The 19,586-nt window shown below is 45.5% G+C and overlaps 1 protein-coding gene across 1 annotated transcript in view; it reads left to right on the forward strand.

Moving 5' to 3' along the window:
* DYSF (dysferlin) overlaps positions 1-19,586 on the forward strand; it is a 171,685-nt gene that overhangs the window by 15,021 nt on the left and 137,078 nt on the right. Inside the window, exon 2 of the mRNA XM_018560469.1 lies at positions 17,230-17,285. Coding sequence (XP_018415971.1) covers positions 17,230-17,285 — 56 coding nt within the window. The remainder of the gene's footprint in view (positions 1-17,229; positions 17,286-19,586) is intronic.

Raw genomic sequence — 19,586 nt, forward strand, 5'->3', positions numbered from 1 at the left:
TGCATCAAGAATGGAATGTTTTGCAGGGACAAGTCTATAATTTTGCCACTTTACACATCACTGGTTCGGCCACATCTGGAGTATGCGGTGCAGTTTTGGGCACCGGTACGCAGAAAGGACGTCCTTGAACTGGAGAGAGTGCAGCGGAGGGCGACCAAACTCATCAAGGGGATGGAGGACCAGAGCTATGAGACACGGCTACTAAATTTAAATATGTTTACGTTGGAAGTAAGGAGATTAAGGGGGGACATGTTTTTTTCATGTACAAAATGTTCCATAGTCATGGTAACATTGGCAACAAACTCTTTAAGATTAATTCCGTAACAAAGACTAGAGGCCACCACCTAAAACTGGTAGAAAAAAAATTCAAACACAAGGGGCGAAGGGGGTTCTTCTCAGTTCGCGCGGTTAGGGTCTGGAACTTGCTGCCTCTTTTGGACGATTTCCTGAGAGACCGTAATGTACAAGGGTACAGGTACTCTTAAGAATAAGAACACTCAGGGACCTATACACACACACACAATAGGTTGGACTCGATGGACTTGTGTCTTTATTCAACCTCAAATACTATGTAACTATGTAATATATATATGTGAGCTTACTAATGCTCAGGGCTCTCTGCTGCTGGGTGCAAAAGCTAAGTGCTGACCGAACACTAAAAAGGTACAAGTATTGTTTGTTAATGGTGAACCCATTAGGGTGCACCTTGTGAGTCTTGCCGATGACCAGTTGATTTGCATTGAAACTGTACTTGTTTTCTGCCTTAAAAGTGCAGGACAAACTTGGTTTCAAGGTATTCCTGGGTGCCCCGTCTCGTTGAGCCATATACTGTGTATATAGATATATATCTATATCTATATACACTGTATATATGTATGCAGTGGCACCTCGGTTCTTGAACGCTTCTGTTCACGAACAATTCGGTTTGCGAACAGGCAGTTCGGCAAAACTTTGCTTCCGTTCGCGTACTCCGCATCGGGTGATGAACACAACCGCCGCCATCTTCCCTGCTCTGATACATGGTCGTGGCTTCCTCTAGTCGAGATCGCGGTCTGATCACAGTTTGATTCCGTTCGCGACCAGAATCGTGGAACGAATTAAGTTCGTGAACCGAGGTACCACTGTATATATGTTCTATATATAGATGAAGCGGCAGTCAAAACTGTAACTTTGTATCCCGTTTGTCGTTAAACAATGAATGCCTACATTGCATATTCTGATAAACAAAATTATATTTGGAAGATACCAGTGGTGAATAGAAAAATCTAAAGTATATTCACATAACGTCGTCCACATCACATTTATAACATACATCGTGTTTCTTCCTTTTATTAACTCGCTTGATTGTGTAGAGAGAGAAAGAGAGAGAGATTCTAGTGGAAATTTGTACTTGGGGTTCTTGTACGGTTTTTACATAAAGGACAACACTTCATCAGCGAGGTCTCCTTGTAAATGGATCATTTCATATAGGCAGCTCCAGGTAAGGCAGAGAAAAGTAGATCTCTTCCAGTTGTACTGGGTAGGAGCCCTCACACCTTGGCACAGGATTTGCAATGCAGGCTGCCTAATTAGATAAAAAAATTGCCCTGGAGGAGTGGAGGACAGATCCGATCTTGCCCGAGTTCCTGTGTATAGGTGAGTCCAGAGGCAGCAGTAAGAATACCAAGATACACTTGTAGCAATCTGTAACTGTCTAGAGGCAATGCATGGATTCCTTTGTCATTTCCAGTCATTCATTCATTGGTATGTGATTTTTTATCGTAATTCTTACCATCTGAAGACAAACCATGCGCAATCTGCATGTACTTGTTGTTGGACACAAAGGGCCAAATGTACCATTGCTGATCCAAAATGTGTTTTCTTTGGCACACGTCATCCACCAAAACTTCAACATAGTGCACCTAGGTTGAAGATTTGATTAAAGTTCCATCGCGCTCCTGACTGGTAAGTCTCTTTTGGAATAGAGGGGTGCTGCAGTGACAAACGGATGGCGCCAATCAGGGCCGGTGCACACCTAGGCGACACCCCACCGCGCGTCAATCATGCACGATTCCGCGTGGATTGCCTTGCAGTCAGTAGTCGCCCAGGCGTGCACGCTGTGGGTGGCATTATTTTCCCAGTCACGTCGGGCTGATTGCGCGGTTTCCCGCCGCAATTCCGCCTGTGCCTCCGAACACGATCACAGCTAACACAGCCGCGCGTTGTGTATCGCAGAAAAAATGTACCATTACCACATAGAACAAAAGGCAGAACATTGGCGTAAAATTAATTCAGCTTATTTATGCCTTAGTTGATATATGGCAAAAAAGGAAGTGGGGGAGGGGCGGGGGGTGCATTGCCTGCTGCAGCTTTATAAGATCCCTAGAACATTCCCATGCAGTTGGCTGTACTTGTTTCCTCAATCCCTGATAATTCCCGCACGGTTTTCTGCGCGGAAGACCGGAACAATAATATTTAAAATCCGCACAGATGCTGCTCGTTAGCGGCTATTTAGGGCCGGTGCACACCTAGTCAACACCCCACGCAGATTCCTTGCGGACGCGCTGCTGTTCAGAAGCACGGGCGGAATCGTGGCGGGCCACAAGATTTTCCACGCGGAATACCGCACGGGACGAAAATGCTAATATTTTTAATCCACACTGATGCCGCTAGTTTGCGGCTATTAAATAGCCGGAATCCGCCGCATTACCGTGCTGGTACTATTTATGGGGCTGCAGGATTTCGTCCCGCACGGCCCCCGCAATGGTCTGAACGATGCACATTAAAGTGGATTGAGGGGGATTTATCAAAAACTGGAGCAGACCAGATCTGGAGCAGCTGTGCATGGCAACCAATCAGCTTCTACTTTTCATTTTCAAAGCTTAACTGAACAGACTGAAGGGAGAAGCTGATTGGTTGCCATAGGCAACTGCTCCAGATTTTGTATGCTGCAGTGTTCATAAATTCCCCCATTGTATTTTCTGTTTAGGGCGGCTCTGCGCGTGTGAATGGAGCCTGAATGGCTGTACAGCTTACAATACGGCTGTTTTTCCTCTGCTAGGGCTGCTTACAGTTGCTGCCAATCACCCTGTAGAAATCAATGACTACATGTTAAAATATGCCCATCTACGTGGCTACCTGCATACATAGGTCACATACAGACCTATACGCATGTGGGCGCTCAGAGTTGCGTATATTTGCACGCGGCTGCCGTCTTTCATAGATTTGTACGTGCCGACTGGCAGCGACTGTACCTGTCACCCCCAGCAGATAATATATGGCTGCATAATGAAACCATACCGCCATAAAGTAAAACATAAAACAGAAGTTATTAAAGGAGAACTATGAGGTTAAGTCTTTTCCCCATAGTTCTCCTTAGGGTAACGGGAGGACACAAACTAGCGTCCTCCCGTCACCCTAGGCTCAGTTTACCGCGAGCTGTAGCTCGTGGTATACTGAGACGCCGCAGCTGAAGCGGATCCCGACAATTGTGCCGGGATCTGCCCAGCTGCGTGACTGACAGCTGGCTCTGCCTATCTAGAGGCAGAGCCAGCTGTACCCGCCCCCTCCCCGTCCGTTCCGCCAGTCAGCGCTGGCGGATCGGAGCAGGGAATCCAGCCCCTCCCCTGTCACGGCAGAGAGCCGTGACAGGATCGAGAGGTGAGCGAACGCCGGTATGTGTTCTCTCACTTCCCGATCTAATAAGCCGACCTGTGACAGTCTCATTGTCACAGGTCGGCTAGAACTATGAGGTGAGTGAAAAGCACTCACCTCATAGTTCTCCTTTAACTTGCGCAACTATATCGATTGTTTATGGACTATACAGGTGAAACTCGAATAATTAGAATATCGTGCAAAAGTAATTGCAGTAAGTGCTGCAAAAGGGGCCCAAACCAAGTACTGAGTACATATGCATGCTTGTACTTTTCAGAGGTCCGATATTGTTCTATGTACAATCCTTGTTTTATTGATTGCATGTAATAATCTACTTTTTTGAGGTTGTGGATTTGGGGTTCTTGGGGTTTTCATGAGCTGTAAGCCATAATCATCACAATTATGACAAATCACGGCTTGAACTATCTTGCTTTGCATGCAATGAGTCTATCTCATATATTAGTTTCACCTTTTAAGTTGCATTAGTGAAATAAATGAACTTTGCACGATATTCTAATTATTCGAGTTTCACCTGTATATTGATAGTATCAGAGGAACTCCAGTTATAGTGGTAATTAATCCAGAGAAGATGTATGCACCGATCCTGCAGCCTGGTTGGTTGGATAAGGAAACATCCATGTTACAGCACTGTGAAGAAAACATAGAAAACCGGCTCACAGATCTAAGTGCAGTCACTTTATACTGCACTTGAATCTGTGCGCCGGTTTTCTATGTTTTCGCCATAAAGAAAAGGATGACTTATTTTTTATTTGTAAACGTTTTTACAGGAGACCAATAAGAGGGACATTTAAGGAGCTCCCCAAAAAAAAAAGTATTACTCCCCCTAAATGAGGTGCATTTGACAGATAGGTAGATATCATAAAAATAAATCATCAGCACTCTGTAGAGTTTGCAGGAATCCTCCTTTTCCCGGGATACAGGCTGAGACATGTGAAGGATACAAACATCTCAATGGAACATTCCCAGACAGCAGAACTCAGGGGGGCGTGGTGTTGCGCAGAGAGAGGCGTGGCGAGGTGTCACAGCTGGAACAGGGCCCCGCCCCTTTCTCATTTTACATTCCATCCAGAGTGCTGAATGAGGACTTTGCTGGGGGCTGCAGGACACGGAGCGATATGCTGCGCTGTGTGCTGCAGAGGGCCAATAACCTGACCTATCTGACCAAAGGGGACAAGAACTGTGACCCGGTCACCAGCCTGTCCTTCAGGGGTGAGTACATACATACATACATACATACATACATACATACATGATCTGAGTGCCTGCAATGCTCTGTACTCCATATGCTGCACATAGGATGTGTCTGTGCACTATCCCTATGACTGTGCGCACTCCCCAGGGGCTGTATGTGCTTCTGGAATTGTTTTGTGCCTCTGGGTCTGTCCTTGAGTCGCACAGATTTCCTGTTTTGTTTTTAGATATTTAGTGTCGGGTCATCCAGTCTGAGCATCCCAAAATATGTTCAAACAGGAGATAAGCAATGCAATCCAATTCAGTATACATGGCTTGAAGTGAGGATCAGGATGACTTTAGGAGCAAAGTTGCAAAGTGATCCTGGGAGTTCCATTTTATTTTTCTAAGTGTCTTTTATTGTTACAATGTAATCTGATTCAATACAGATGCCTTGGAGTGAGGATCAGGATGACGTTAGGAGCAAAGTGTTCTCAGGAGTTACATTTTGTTTTTTTAAGTGTCTTTTTGTAGTTACAAAGTTATCCGATTCAGTATACATGGCTGGAAGTGAGGATTGGGATAACTTTGGGAGCAAAAAGTTCCAGGGAGTTTCATTTCCATTTTTTAAGTGTCTTTTTATTGTTACAATGTAATCTGATTTAGTACAGATGCCAAAAAGGTAAGGATGGGGATGACTTTGGGAGCAAAGTAGCAACGTGTTCTCAGGAATTACATTTTATTATGTTGTTTCTTATTGTTACAATGTAATCTGATTTAGTACGGATGCCAAAAAGGTGAGGATGGGGATGACTTTGGGAGCAAAGTAGCAACGTGTTCTCAGGAATTACATTTTATTATGTTGTTTCTTATTGTTACAATGTAATCTAGTTTAGTATGGATGCCTAAAAGTGAGGATCAGGATGACTTTGGGGGCAAAGTGTTCTCAGGAATTACATTTTATTTCCTTAACCAGTTGACATCCGCGGTGTTAAACCCCCTTCCCATCCAGGCCATTTTTTAGTATTCAGCGCTGCGGTACTTTAACATGCGAGCTACAGCGCCACTGTATACTGAGACCGCCGCAGCCGGGACGGATCCTGACATTACTGTCGATCCACCCAGCTACCCGCCCCCTCCCCCCGTCCGTTCCTCCAGTCAGCGCTGGAGGATCGGAGCAAGGGGGGGGGGGAATCCCTGCAGGGAGCCGTGAGTGACAGTCACCACTCTCTGCAGGGACATTATTGAGAAGTGAGCGAGCGATGGTATGTGATCGCTCACTTCCCGATCTACTGAGCCGACCTGAGATAGTCTCATTGTCACACGTCGGCTCGAACTATGAGGTGAGTGAAAATCACCCACCTCATAGTTCTCCTTTAAGTTGCTTTTTATTGTAACAGTGTAACATGATACAATGATGCAACTAGGCATTTCAGTGCAGCTTCCGGATATATCTTTATGTACTATTTATTAATGGGGATTGTACAATCTATAGATGGGGATGACCCAGAGCAATGGTAAGATTGTACAATCTATATATGAGGATGACCCAGAGCAATGGTAAGATTGTACAATCTACAGATGAGGATGACCCAGAGCAATGGTGAGATTGTACAATCTATAGATGAGGATGACCCAGAGCAACGGTGAGATTGTACAATCTGTAGATGGGGATGACCCAGAGCAATGGTAAGATTGTACAATCTACAGATGAGGATGACCCAGAGCAATGGTGAGATTGTACAATCTGTAGATGGGGATGACCCAGAGCAATGGTAAGATTGTACAATCTATAGGTGAGGATGACCCAGAGCAATGATAAGATTGTACAATCTATAGATGAGGATGACCCAGAGCAATGATAAGATTGTACAATCTATAGATGAGGATGACCCAGAGCAATGGTAAGATTGTACAATGTATAGATGCGGATGCTGTGGGTTATTTCACTTTTTCCTTTTTCCTCTCTTTGGGAATATACAGTATCTCACAGAAGTGAGTACACCAGCCACCGTGCTGCAGCTCAGTTTCAGTGGGGTCTGGTATCAATACATGCCTCTAGTGGGGTCCGGTATCAATACATGCCTCTAGTGGGGTCCGGTATCAATACATGCCTCTAGTGGGGTCCGGTATCAATACATGCCTCTAGTGGGGTCCGGTATCAATACATGCCTCTAGTGGGGTCCGGTATCAATACATGCCTCTAGTGGGGTCCGGTCTATGTATCTATCAATCAATCTATCTATCTACCTACAGGGTGGGTCACGGAAAAGTAGCGATAGTATGACAGGATGAACAAGCAAGTGGATTGTTTTCATTCACTTACCCAGAAGTTACATCAGATGCTGAAAGTGGTCCCCATTCACATCTTTGCACCTTTGGGCACGTCGGAGCTTGTTGGCTGATACTGCTTGCAGCTCTTGAACAGTGATGCTGCGGTTAGTGTTTGTGATGTTTTCCCTGAGTTCATCCAAGGTATGCGGATTTGTGGCGTACATTTTCTGCTTTAAATTTCCACACATATAAAAATTGCATGTGGACAAGTCCGGGGAACGTGGTGGCCATAACCCCTTGCTCACAGTTCGCTCCTCCATAAACCGTTCATGAACCCGTGCCAGTGAGTCGCGTGAGGTATGACATGTTGCCTCATCTTGTTGGAAAAAGCAGTACATTTTTTCTTCTGGTGTTAGTTGGTCGTAAAATTGTTGTCCAGGTAAACCGCAGAATTCATGATTGATTTGACAAAAACTGGGTCCACTATTCGTGTTCCTGACACCGCGCACCAAACGCCAATTTACTGGTCGTCAAGCGGTGTTTCGTGAGTCAAGTGGGGATCTTCAGCGGACCAGTACCTCGTGTTCTGGGAATTTACGTGACCTGATAAATGAAACCAAGCTTTGTCCGTCATGAAGTACAGCAATGGTTACCAACTTGCTGAGACAGTCTTCGAGTTGATTTTCGGGGGCTACTTGCAATCAGCTGCTGAATGTCACGGACTACTTCGGGCGCCTAGACTGACGTAGGCCTCGATTTCTTCATGTTTGAGACAGAGACAGTTTGACGCCATTTCCGAACCAGACTCTGAATACAATGTTTAGCTGGTGGTTTTGTTCCTGGGTGCGGGGAGGCGAAGGCCTCTTGTGTTTCCTTAACCTATCCGCTTCGCACATAGCCTTCCACAATCACTATTCGCTGTTCCAGTGGGAACACCATCTTTCTGACGGGCACAGAAGGACTAAATAGGAAGGCAAAATAAAGCCGGAACACTGCACCTGGGGCAGCACCACGTCGCCTTACAGAGAGGAAGGGGCTACGGCCTCCTCCAAAGAGCGTGACTACGGTATTGGAGGCGGGCTACTTTTCTGTGGCCCACCATCTATCTATCTATCTATCTATCTTACTATCTATCTATCTATCTATCTATCTATCTATCTTACTATCTATCTATCTATCTATCTATCTATCTATCTATCTATCTATCTATCTCCATATCTATCTATCTATCTATCTATCTATCTATCTATCTATCTATCTATCTATCTATCTATCTATCTATCTCTATCATTCCTCTTACTCCACATAATGCATGTCCCATGCTTTCTGATTCCCAGTATTGGCAGTGACGGTGTACACAAGATTCTCAGTTCATACACAGTTACCGTTGATGTCAGTGATGCTAACAGGAAGTGAGCACATTGCCCACTGTACAGCCAGGAATTTGTATTGTGCTGATAGTTACAGATTGTAGGAATTTGTACTATGCCAATAGTGACAGGTTTTAGGAGTTAGTAATGTGCCAATAGTGACAGCTTGTAGGAAGTTTTACTGTGCTGATAGTAACAGGTTGTAGGAAGCTGTACTGTGCTGATAGTTACAACTTATAGGAATTGTAAGACATTGTACTGTGCTGGTATTGACAGCTTGTAGGAAGTTGTACTGTGGTGACAGTGACAGCTTGTAGGAAGTTGTACTGTGCTGATAGTGACAGCTTGTAGGAAGTTGTACTGTGGTGATAGTGACAGCTTGTAGGATGTTGTACTGTGGTGATAGTGACAGCTTGTAGGATGTTGTACTGTGCTGATATTTACAACTTATAGGAATTGTAAGACATTGTACTGTGCTGATAGTGACAGCTTGTAGGATGCTGTACTGTGCTGATAGTGACAGCTTGTAGGAAGTTCTACTGTGATGATAGTGACAGCTTGTAGGAATTAGTACTGTGCTTATATTGACAACATATAGGAGATAGTACTGTGCTGATGGTGAGAGTTTATAGGAATTTGTGCTGTAGTATACTCATGGAGAGTTCCCCATAATACTGGGCATTCTACCTTGTGTACAGATCATGATAGGTTGTGCTGATTGCACTGTATGGTATTCCAATTTCCACACATGCTGAGTACTAACATATGAGAAGTTGTACTGTGCATGAATAATGACAAGTATCTGATCCTTTTATCTAGTATAGCTGTGCTGTGACTGGCTCCAGCTTTCAAGATTCACATCATTTTGTATCGGTCACCTGAGCCCTGCCGAGGTTGAAGGGTGAATTCTTGTCATGTTACTAGAAAGAGGCGGGTGGAGACATGGATCAGAAGATTTGTTTTCCTCCCTTACAGGTGTTAATTAAAGGGTGACACAGCATGTAATCACAAACATTCTTCCTGTGGAACCCTTCCCACACGATCTCGCACTCTCACCACAATCATTCTTTCTGTGGAACCCTTCTCACACGATCTCTCCCTCTCACAATATGCGCTGTCCGGGGAATCCTGGCACCTGGTGGTGGCACAAATGAAGAAGGGAATTTATATCTGAAAATGAATGACTTGTCTGATGAGTAATATGCTCAGAGAGAGAAGTGATTTGGAAACCTTCAAACCTGATAAACGTTAATAGTTTAAATCAGCGGAATACATTTTTGGTGCGTCAAAAGAAAAGCAGAAGAACACCGCTCCACTTCCTCTATCGCCCCACGCCAACCACAGCCCAAGTCTCTCCCAGGCTCGTCTCTCTTGCCCATATATAGATTTGTTAACACTCTCGCAGTATTCATTTGTGTCGCCGAGTCTTCCATTGTTATCCTTATAACAGCTGATCCCTTTCCCCTTCCTCTTCCTCTCAGCCTGGTACTCCGGAAGACTTTTTAATGAAGATTTTCTGCTTCTCAGCTGGAATATACACACAGCTGCGGGGAACGAAGAGCTCGGGGGTCCCACGTAACCCTGTCACATCCAGAAACTGCAATGTCTACTGTGGATTGCAGTCTAGAACAGGGGTCTAGGCAGTCACAGGCTTGTAGAGACACTTGGGGGCTTATGATTCAGTATGCAGTCCACCCAAAACCGATATTCCAGCGCTTGATGAATGCTGGAGAGTTAATCCACCAGTTTCTTTTGTCTCTCAGGACTATACTGTGAGGATCCCTGTGCTGAGTTCCCAAGTCTGCACACCTGCTGTGCCTATTATGAGAGTCTCCCACCATCCCTGTGCTGAGTTCCTGGTTCTTTATATGCCTGTTATAAGGTGTTCCAACCATCCATGTGCTGAGTTCCTGGGTCTGTACACCTGTTGTACCCCTTATGAGGAGCTCCCACCATCCATGTGCTGAGTTCCTGGGTCTGTACACCTGTTGTACCCATTATGAGGAGCTCCCGCCATCCCTGTGCTGAGTTCCTGGTTCTTTATATACCTGCTGTGCCCATTATAAGGGGTTCCCACCATCTCTGTGCTGAGTTCCCGGGCCTGCATGTGCCAATTATGAGGGGCTCCCACCATGCCTGTGCTGAGTTCCCAGGTCTGCATACCTGTTGTGCCCATTATGAGGGGCTCCCACCATCCCTGAGCTGATTTCCTGGGTCTGTACACCTGTTGTACCCATTATGAGGAGCTCCCGCCATCCCTGTGTTGAGTTCTTGGATCTGTACACCTGTTGTACCCATTATGAGGAGCTCACGCCATCCCTGTGTTGAGTTTATGGGTCTGCACACCTGTTGTACCCATTATGAGGAGCTCCCGCCATCCCTGTGCTAAGTACCCAGGTCTGTACACCTGTTGTACCCATTATGAGGAGCTCCCATCATCCCTGTGTTGAGTTTCTGGGTCTGTACACCTGTTGTACCCATTATGAGGAGCTCCCACCATCACTGTACTGAGTTAGGCCAAAGAGGTCACCTGCCACAATTGATTTACCTTTGAGAAAGTGAGAGTGGTCACCAGGCACACCAGCCCTCGCTGCCAGAATAGAACCCCCACAGATGCCACGCACCCCTTTTCAGATTCCTAGCCCACAAGGAAGTCAAGTCTGGTTCTGCTAGAACAACTTAATATATACTCCAAATATTGGTCAGTTAACCGAAGAATGAGTACATGTTCTTTCCAGATACATTAAATGGTACAACATTCAGGGGTTGCAGACAAGGCTTCATCTTGATTAAAAGAGAACTATGGTCCAAACCTTTTTTGCCATAGTTCTTTTTAGGGTCACAGGAGGATATACAGGTGAAACTGGAATAATTAGAATATCGTGCAAAGTTCATTTATTTCACTAATGCAACTTAAAAGGTGAAACTAATATATGAGAGAGACTCATTACATGCAAAGCAAGATAGTTCAAGCCGTGATTTGTCATAATTGTGATGATTATGGCTTACAGCTCATGAAAACCCCAAGAACCCCAAATCCACAACCTCAAAAAAGTAGATTATTACATGCAATCAATACAACAAGGATTGTACATAGAACAATATCGGACCTCTGAAAAGTACAAGCATGCATATGTACTCAGTACTTGGTTTGGGCCCCTTTTGCAGCAACTACTGCAATTACTTTTGCACGATATTCTAATTATTCGAGTTTCACCTGTATACTAATGTCATCCTGTGACCCAAAACTAAGACTATATCGGGCAATATGCTGACAGCGCAGTGCTGCGCTGCATCCAGGATGGATCCGGACAATAATGTCGTGACCCAGACTGCTGCTTGATTGACACCTGTCTCTGCCACTCTAGAGCCAGAGTCAACTGTGCCCGCCCCCTCTCCCGTCCATTCCTCTAGTCAGCGCTGGAGGAATAGAAAGAAGGGAGTAGGGAATCTTTGCACAGAGCGGTGAATGACAACCACTGCTCTCCGCAGGGAGGAAAACAGGAACTTAGTGATCGGCGGTATGTGATCTCTCAGTTCCCGATCAATAGAGCTGACTTGTGACAGCTTTGGTGTCTAACAGCAGTTCTAATTATAGGGATTAGTGCATTTCACTCTCCCCATAATTCTCCTTTAATGAAACTGTGATCCACATTCCACACGCCAGGTCCAGTGTTGCCATCTTCTTCTCTAATGTCATTAGGAGCCCCCAATGACACACCACCAGGCCAACTCTTCTCCTCTGTCTGCTATATGGAAGCCTATATGACGTGCAAGTCCCAGGAGGCACCAGGAGTGGAGCAAGCAAGTCTTGCCTAGTTGTGAATGGATAATGGGTGGTGGGCCAGAACGTGAGAAATAAAAAGTGAGCAAACTAAAATGTTAAAAAATGGGGGGTGTTCATGGGGGGTGTTCATGGGGGGAGGGTTTAAGTGGAGCAAAGTTTTTTTCAGGGTGAAGTTCTGTTGTAATCCTTTATTTCCAGCAGTGTTCCTGTCTAGTAATCGTTAAACATTTTTCTTGTAAGTTATATTGTGTTGTGCTGAGACAGATGGGGGGTTGGGATGGTGTAGAGTTCTGAAGGTTATTGAGCACTTCCATGTGTACATGTAACATTCAAAGACTGGGATTTCATGCCTGTGACTGACTTTACAAATGTTAATTCAATACATACGTGTAGCATGCGGCCAGCATAAAGGTGCCCATACACTGCACGATTATCGTACGATAATCGTATGCGATCGGGTTTTCGTACGATAATCGAGCAGTGTGAACGGAGACGTGCGACCGTTTCTACTGTACGGTCGCACGTCTTCTGTCGAACCAGCATGTTCGAAAACCAGCCGGGAATCGTACGATTCTCGGCTGGTTAGAACGGTGCTCGGAAGATAAATGCTGAACGGGCCGGTGTGCGCACGCGCACACTGCCCGTTCAGCATTGCGGTCATCGGAAGCCCGCCCCTCAGGAGGGCGGGCTTGCGATGATCGAGAGTGCGATCTGCCTGTCCAAGATAGGCAGATCGTACGTTTTTTTAATCCCTTTACAACCATCGCAAGACTAAAGTCTTGCGATGGTTGTAGAGTGTATGGCCACCTTAAAGGCCATACACCTTAAAGGCCATACACCTTAAAGGCCATACACCTTAAAGGTGGCCATACACTCTACAACCATCGCAAGACTTTAGTCTTGCGATGGTTGTAAAGGGATTAAAAAAACGTACGATCTGCCTATCTTGGACAGGCAGATCGCACTCTCGATCATCGCAAGCCCGCCCCCCTGAGGGGCGGGCTTCCGATGACCGCAATGCTGAACGGGCAGTGTGCGCGTGCGCACACCGGCCCGTTCCCCGGCTGGTCTTGCGATGGTTGTAAAGGGATTAAAAAATCGTACGATTCCCGGCTGGTTTTCGAACATGCTGGTTCGACAGAAGACGTGCGACCGTACAGTAGAAACGGTCGCACGTCTCCGTTCACACTGCTCGATTATCGTACGAAAACCCGATCGCATACGATTATCGTACGGTAATCGTGCAGTGTATGGGCACCTTTAGGTTTCTTACGAAGAAGGTTACCAGGTCATCTGGAAATTGGACACATGTGATCCTTGTTTGTGGATGAAGATCGGCTTCGAGTATAGTCAGTGGGAGAACAGTCAGGAAATACTTTAGGTGCGCTATACTAGGAATGTCTTCTTGTTTTATTGTTGGTTACCTTACCTGTGTTTTCTTTACCAAACTTACCTGTGTTTTCCCTGCGCGCTCCCGTCCGAAAATCCGAAACTGCTCGGGCGGCTGCAACGCATCTTGGGGCGGGCGCTAGGCGCACTTCGGATTTTCGGCCGGGAGACGAGGAGAGACACAAGGTAAGTCTATGGACGCGTGCACCCGCATGCAGAAACCGTGCCAGCAAGGACAGAGGAGTCAGCGCAGGATCGGACACGCGCCGCAGCGCTGGAGAGAAGGCTGAAAAGGACAGGAAAGAAGAGGAAGATCGGATTAAGAAACATCATTTAAGGTAAGTGTTTTACTTAACATTGGGGGAAGGGGAAAAAAATTTGACTTTAAATTCACTTACTGTTGATTGATTCACCTCTGTTGAAAGTCTGTTCCTAGCATCCATTACTCTTTAGGTAACAAAATACTTTCTAAAACAGGACTGGACTTATCCCAGGAGTCGGGTAGCCAATGCTCCTGAAACATTTCAGCTGGCCATAACTTTTTAGGTTTTCTCTGGTCTAAGGAGCTGGCTCTTGAATTGGACAGGAATCCGAACTGGGTTATTCACTGTAGGGTGAAGAGTTTGGAGAAGGCAGGAGAAGTGAACAATCTAGGACAACATAGCTGATTTGGAAAATTTATCCAATTCAGCTCACTATCCAGTTCAGCTATGTTGTCCTAGATTGTTCACTTCTCCTGCCTTCTCCAAACTCTTCACCCTTCAGTGAATAACCTTGTAAATTCCATTATAGTTTGTCCACCCCTGATCTATTGTTAGTATTTAACTTTCCTCCTGCGAGTTTGAGGTCCTGTTCCTGTGTATTTGATCTTTGCTTAAACATACTGCCCTCCAGAACCTTATTCACACCCTTAAAGCTGAACTCCGGGATAAGGAGTTATTGTCCTCATACAAGAGCCATGTGTATTCTTCCTTGAATCTTGGTGAGCTTTGTGCAGTATTCCAGTGTGAGACTTGGAGCTTCCTGTAATAAAGACCGCTCACTGCTGCTAATCTTTTTATTGAAAGATTCAAGCAACTTTTATACAAAGGTAACAAAACATAAACGTAGTGTAAACTGTACAAAAATCAAAAATAAATAAAACAATACTCCCCCATATTATATACATGTTGTATACACAGACAAGCAATAAAGCCTCATCACTGTACAAAAGGACTCAAGCGTAAAGATCCACCAACTATTTACATAAAGCAGCAGAGAAGGCCTAAGAGGCACAACCCGTCACCTATGCACGCAGCCATTTTTCAAAAATCTTAAAGAACAAAAATCTAGGGTGATAAGAGACAGACAGCCACACACCCGGAGAGAGACTCCTGCAAGTCAGGGAGGCCTGATACCCCTCCACGCCTTCAACCAATTCCGTCCCCCTCCTGTAATAAAGTCCGCTCACTGCTGCTCTCTCTCCTTGTGCAGGGTGACTGGTCTTGTCTCCGCCCCCTCCTGTAGTAAAGACCGCTCACTGCTGCACTCTCTCCTTGTGCAGGATGACTAGTCTTGTATCTGCCCTCTTTTCTAGTATTCTGCTATCAGGCTGTAATGGGTGGGGCCTGCTGGATACTTTCCACAGCATCCAGTAATAGGGGGGCAACAATGCTGCACTGCTCCTGAATTCAGAGAAGTGTTGTCACTCTTATGTAGGCTGTGCCTATGCGCACTACAGTGGGATGGGAAGATGATTCAGGAAGCATCATCGTTGCGGATTTACAAGCCTTTGCATGGATGGGGAAGTCGAAGGAGAGAAATCGTAATGTTTATAATCAGCTTTAGGTGCTTTGTCTTTTCAGATAGTCATCTATACATATTGGTTGGTATCCCTCTGTAATATGCTTTTGCATTAAATTATGAAATGTTATTATGGCAAATAGGGATTCCTAGTGTCCTGGACCTCTCTCAGATGGGGACTACTTCACCCCTCTAGTTGTCTATATTAATATAGGTCCCCTAACAGCATTTTGGCAGTTAAAGAGGAAATTGTGTTATAGCTGAACTTGGGGATGGGGATCTAAAGTTACCTTTGCAGTTGGGCTCCCCTTTCACCTCAAGGGTTAAATGTTCATTTTTGTCTAAGGCAACCTTTCTTAATTAGGGTGCCATGGCTCCTCTGGGGTGCCTTCCGGCCTTCTCAGGTGGTGCCTAGAATTTTTTTGCACAACATCATGCCTTTCTATGGTGCAGGTATGGTTGCCACCTTTCTGGGATTCACCCGGACAGTCTGGGTTATGAGTCTTGTATGTGCTGGGTCTGTGTTTCAGGCCAGCTAAAACCCAGACACAAGATATCACGATATCAGGTGGACAGGGGGCAACCACGAGGTCCTGGTGTTTCTGCTCATATGCAGCCACGCTTCGTGCATGGTACGGGTGTAGGCCTCCGCTGGGACTGGGCTCTGACGGTTCATACATTTCCAGTCTCTTCTCTCTCTCAAAACATGAATCTGAGCAAACAATGTGTGACTTTTGTAGACACTTTGTGCTTTGGTCCATTTACCAAGTTCTGCAGTGTATGGTCCAGAATCAGGGACACAAGATGTCTCTCCTCATTATCTCTCCTCTCTCTCTCCCCTGGCTGTCTCTCCTCTCTCTATTTTCTGGCTGTCTCTCCTCACTCTCTCCCCTGGCTGTCTCTCTTCTCTCTCTTTCCTGGCTGTCTCTCCTCTTTCTCTCTCCTGGCTGTCTCTCCTCTTTCTCTCTCCTGGCTGTCTCTCCTCACTCTCTCTCCTCACGCTCTCTCTTGGCTGTCTGTCCTTGCTCTCTATCCTGACTGTCTCTTCTCACTCTCTCTTCTGGCTGTTTCTCCTTACTCTCTCCTCGCACTCTCTCCTGGCTGTCTCTCCTCTCTCTCTCCTTGCTCTCTCCTGACTGTCTCTCCTCACTCTCCTCGCTGTCTCTCCTCTCTCTCTCCTGACTGTCTTTCCTCGCTCTCTCTCCTCGCTGTCTCTCCTCTCTCTCTCCTGGCTGTCTCTCCTCTCTCTCTCCTCGCTGTCTCTCCTCTCTCTCTCCTGGCTGTCTCTCCTGGCTGTCTCTCCTTGCTCTCTCTCCTGTCTCTCCTCTCTCTCTCCTGACAGTCTCTTCTCTCTCTCCTGAAAGTCTCTTCTCACTCTCTCCTGGCTGTCTCCTCACTCTCTCCTGGCTGTCTCTCCTCCCTCTCTCTCCTGCCCGTCTTTCCTCTCTCTTCTCTGGCTGTCTCTCCTCGCTCTCTCTCTACTGACCGTTAATAATTTCTAGTCTGCGGAATCTCTTCCATTTAGATTTGATCCAAAAGTTTGAATGTGATTGAAATATTCCACATGCAGAGAACCATAAAGGTGACTCCATGTTATGGATGATGCTGAGGATCCTGGGAAATCCCACACTCTCATTCTCTAATGACTTCATGTACTGAACAGGCGATTCTGCGGTCACAATGAATCTTTATAAATATGTCCTACATAAAGAATGATAGAATTCTTGGCTGCATTGTGAACAGATCTGTATGTGTTCTATATGTGGGAAACGACTCTAATTTCTGTTTTCTGCCATTTTCTAGGTGTTAAGAAGAGAACCAAAGTCATCAAAAATAATTCCAACCCCATCTGGAATGAGGTGAGGAGAGCGCCGGCTGCTTTTCTGAGCAAAGATAGATTTTCATATGATTTGTCTAAAGACACGATCTATTAATGGCTCCCCGCCAACGAAATAAACACAACGCTCAGCTGTACATCAAGTCTTCATATGTCTCATTTAAAGGAGATCTCCAGGACTGGAACTCTAAAAGCAGAAATGTAATCTGTTTATATTTTGCCTTCCCTGGTTCCTTCCCACCCCCCCTCATCAACACGCTGACATCATTTTTTATTATAATACAGGATTTATATAGCGCCAACAGTTTGCGCAGCGCTTTACAATATAAGGAATTACAATCACAATACAATACAAGACAAGATGGTAAGGAGGGCCCTGCCCCTGAGGGCTTACACTCTAAACGGGAGGGGGAGGGATATTTTTAATTACAATTCTTTTTACAGTTCCATTTTAATTACATATCTTATTTTAGACCCAGTGATGTCATCACTGAGTCTCTGCGCTTCTCTATGTAGGCAAATCATAGCTGGTGGGAAGGGGCAGGCAGGATGCTGTGCATAGGTTCCGCACAACATCACAGCCGCCCGCCTCAGTACTACTCGCAAGAGCCCTCAATTCTGATGCAAGCAGTGGGCTGGCTCTTGGGAGGAGTTATGCAAATATTAAAATGCCTTGATGAGTGGATGTCAGTCTGGAGGAGCGGGCGTTCCCAGGCAGGTGTATTTGCATGCAGACTGCCCTAGGTAACAGCCAGAGGTTATGCTGAGCCTTTATGATTGACAGAACTGAAATCCAATGAATGAAAGGGGTGGGCCGGGACAATCAGACGTAGGAGGAAACGGCTGGATGAAGCTGGGTGTCTATCGTTAGCATCACATTTAAAATTAGAAAATGAGTGACACAATCAGGCTGACTCTCATTTCACGTCTGTGTGACAGTGTCAATGCAACCCCTGCTCCTGTAATTCTGATTGGCTGCAGTCACTGTTTGACAGAGATCTTGGGAACCAGCTCCTTCCTCGATTGGAAAATAGACTTTTGTCGGACGGGGGTGTCCCAACAGGGTCATACTCTGGACCACAATAGGGTCGCTCAGCCAAAATTTGACCTAATATGATCAGCTGATACATATGTCAATGACAAGCATGTGATAGAATGCGTTCAGAGCTGTAATGTAGATTAATGTTTTCACAGAGCAGAGAGTCCTGCCTGAGGATGTTGATCTACAGATAGCAGAGGCCAAGTGGTTACTGCGAATATATGCAGAGTGCATGTTGAGCTGGCTTATCCCCCAGGAAAGGACGGCCATCAGACAAAGCTTACATTTCTGTCCATCTGATCTTTCTGTCCTGAGTGTGGTCGGAGGTGTCCGGTGATGCCATTCATCCCAGGACTACCTTTAGGTATGGCATGGTGGCAGATGTTATCATTTTCTCAGATCTTAGAACCTTCCTATCCCTGGATAATGGTAATGAATAATTCATCAGAGCCTGGAAGGGAGGCTATAAAAGGCCTTGTGTATGTAGAAGTAACCTGACTTCTAGGAAAGAACATTGCAGATCCATTACATGATACTCCGCAAGCTTTTAAAGAGCAAAAATATGGTGAATATTAACAATTCATCACTCCTACAGCTGGTCTCCACTGCTCAAATTTCGTCCAGGTCCTCAAAAATTCCCTTCTGAACAGTGATTGCAGCCAATCAGAACACAAAAGCCTGTTGGGGGATTCAAGAGAAAACTATAAGTGTATTTTCGCTAGTTTTAAACACTGCCAAGTGCTCACCAGACTCCTCTTTCTATGGGCTCAGGTACATGCACATGCAAAATATATCATTGTATGGGGGTCTGTAGCACATGCAAAATATATCATTGTATGGGGGTCTGAAGCTGTTTTCTAGCCAAAAATGTAGATTTTATCATGTGTGTGCAAATGTAAGAAATTGCTCCAGACAGCAAGTTGGTCATACACTAGTATACTAGTTCTAGTGAATTTTAAAGGGTAAACAGTGTGAATGGATAAATCTCCCGCTAGGCAACTGTATTCTGACAGCCAGCTTTCACTGCAGTCACTGTTCGCCGAGAATTTTCCACCCGGCTCCTTTGATTTACTATCTGAAGGATGTTGGGTGGGAGGCTGCTTTCAGGGCCACCCATGGAGTGAATATTGGAAATTGACTCCGTGTATGGACAGCTTTATGCAGTTAAAAAATGTAGGTGTCTCCTCACCTAAAACCTGATAAGACAGCTGAGGTTTGTAGTTCTGCAAGAAAAGCCAGAATTTGAAGAACAAGCCTCACCTTGTATTATTTTTTTTTTTTTTT

This window comes from Nanorana parkeri, unplaced genomic scaffold (assembly GCF_000935625.1).
Source record: "Nanorana parkeri isolate BGI_ZX_2015 unplaced genomic scaffold, ASM93562v1 scaffold456, whole genome shotgun sequence".
NCBI lineage: Eukaryota > Metazoa > Chordata > Amphibia > Anura > Dicroglossidae > Nanorana > Nanorana parkeri.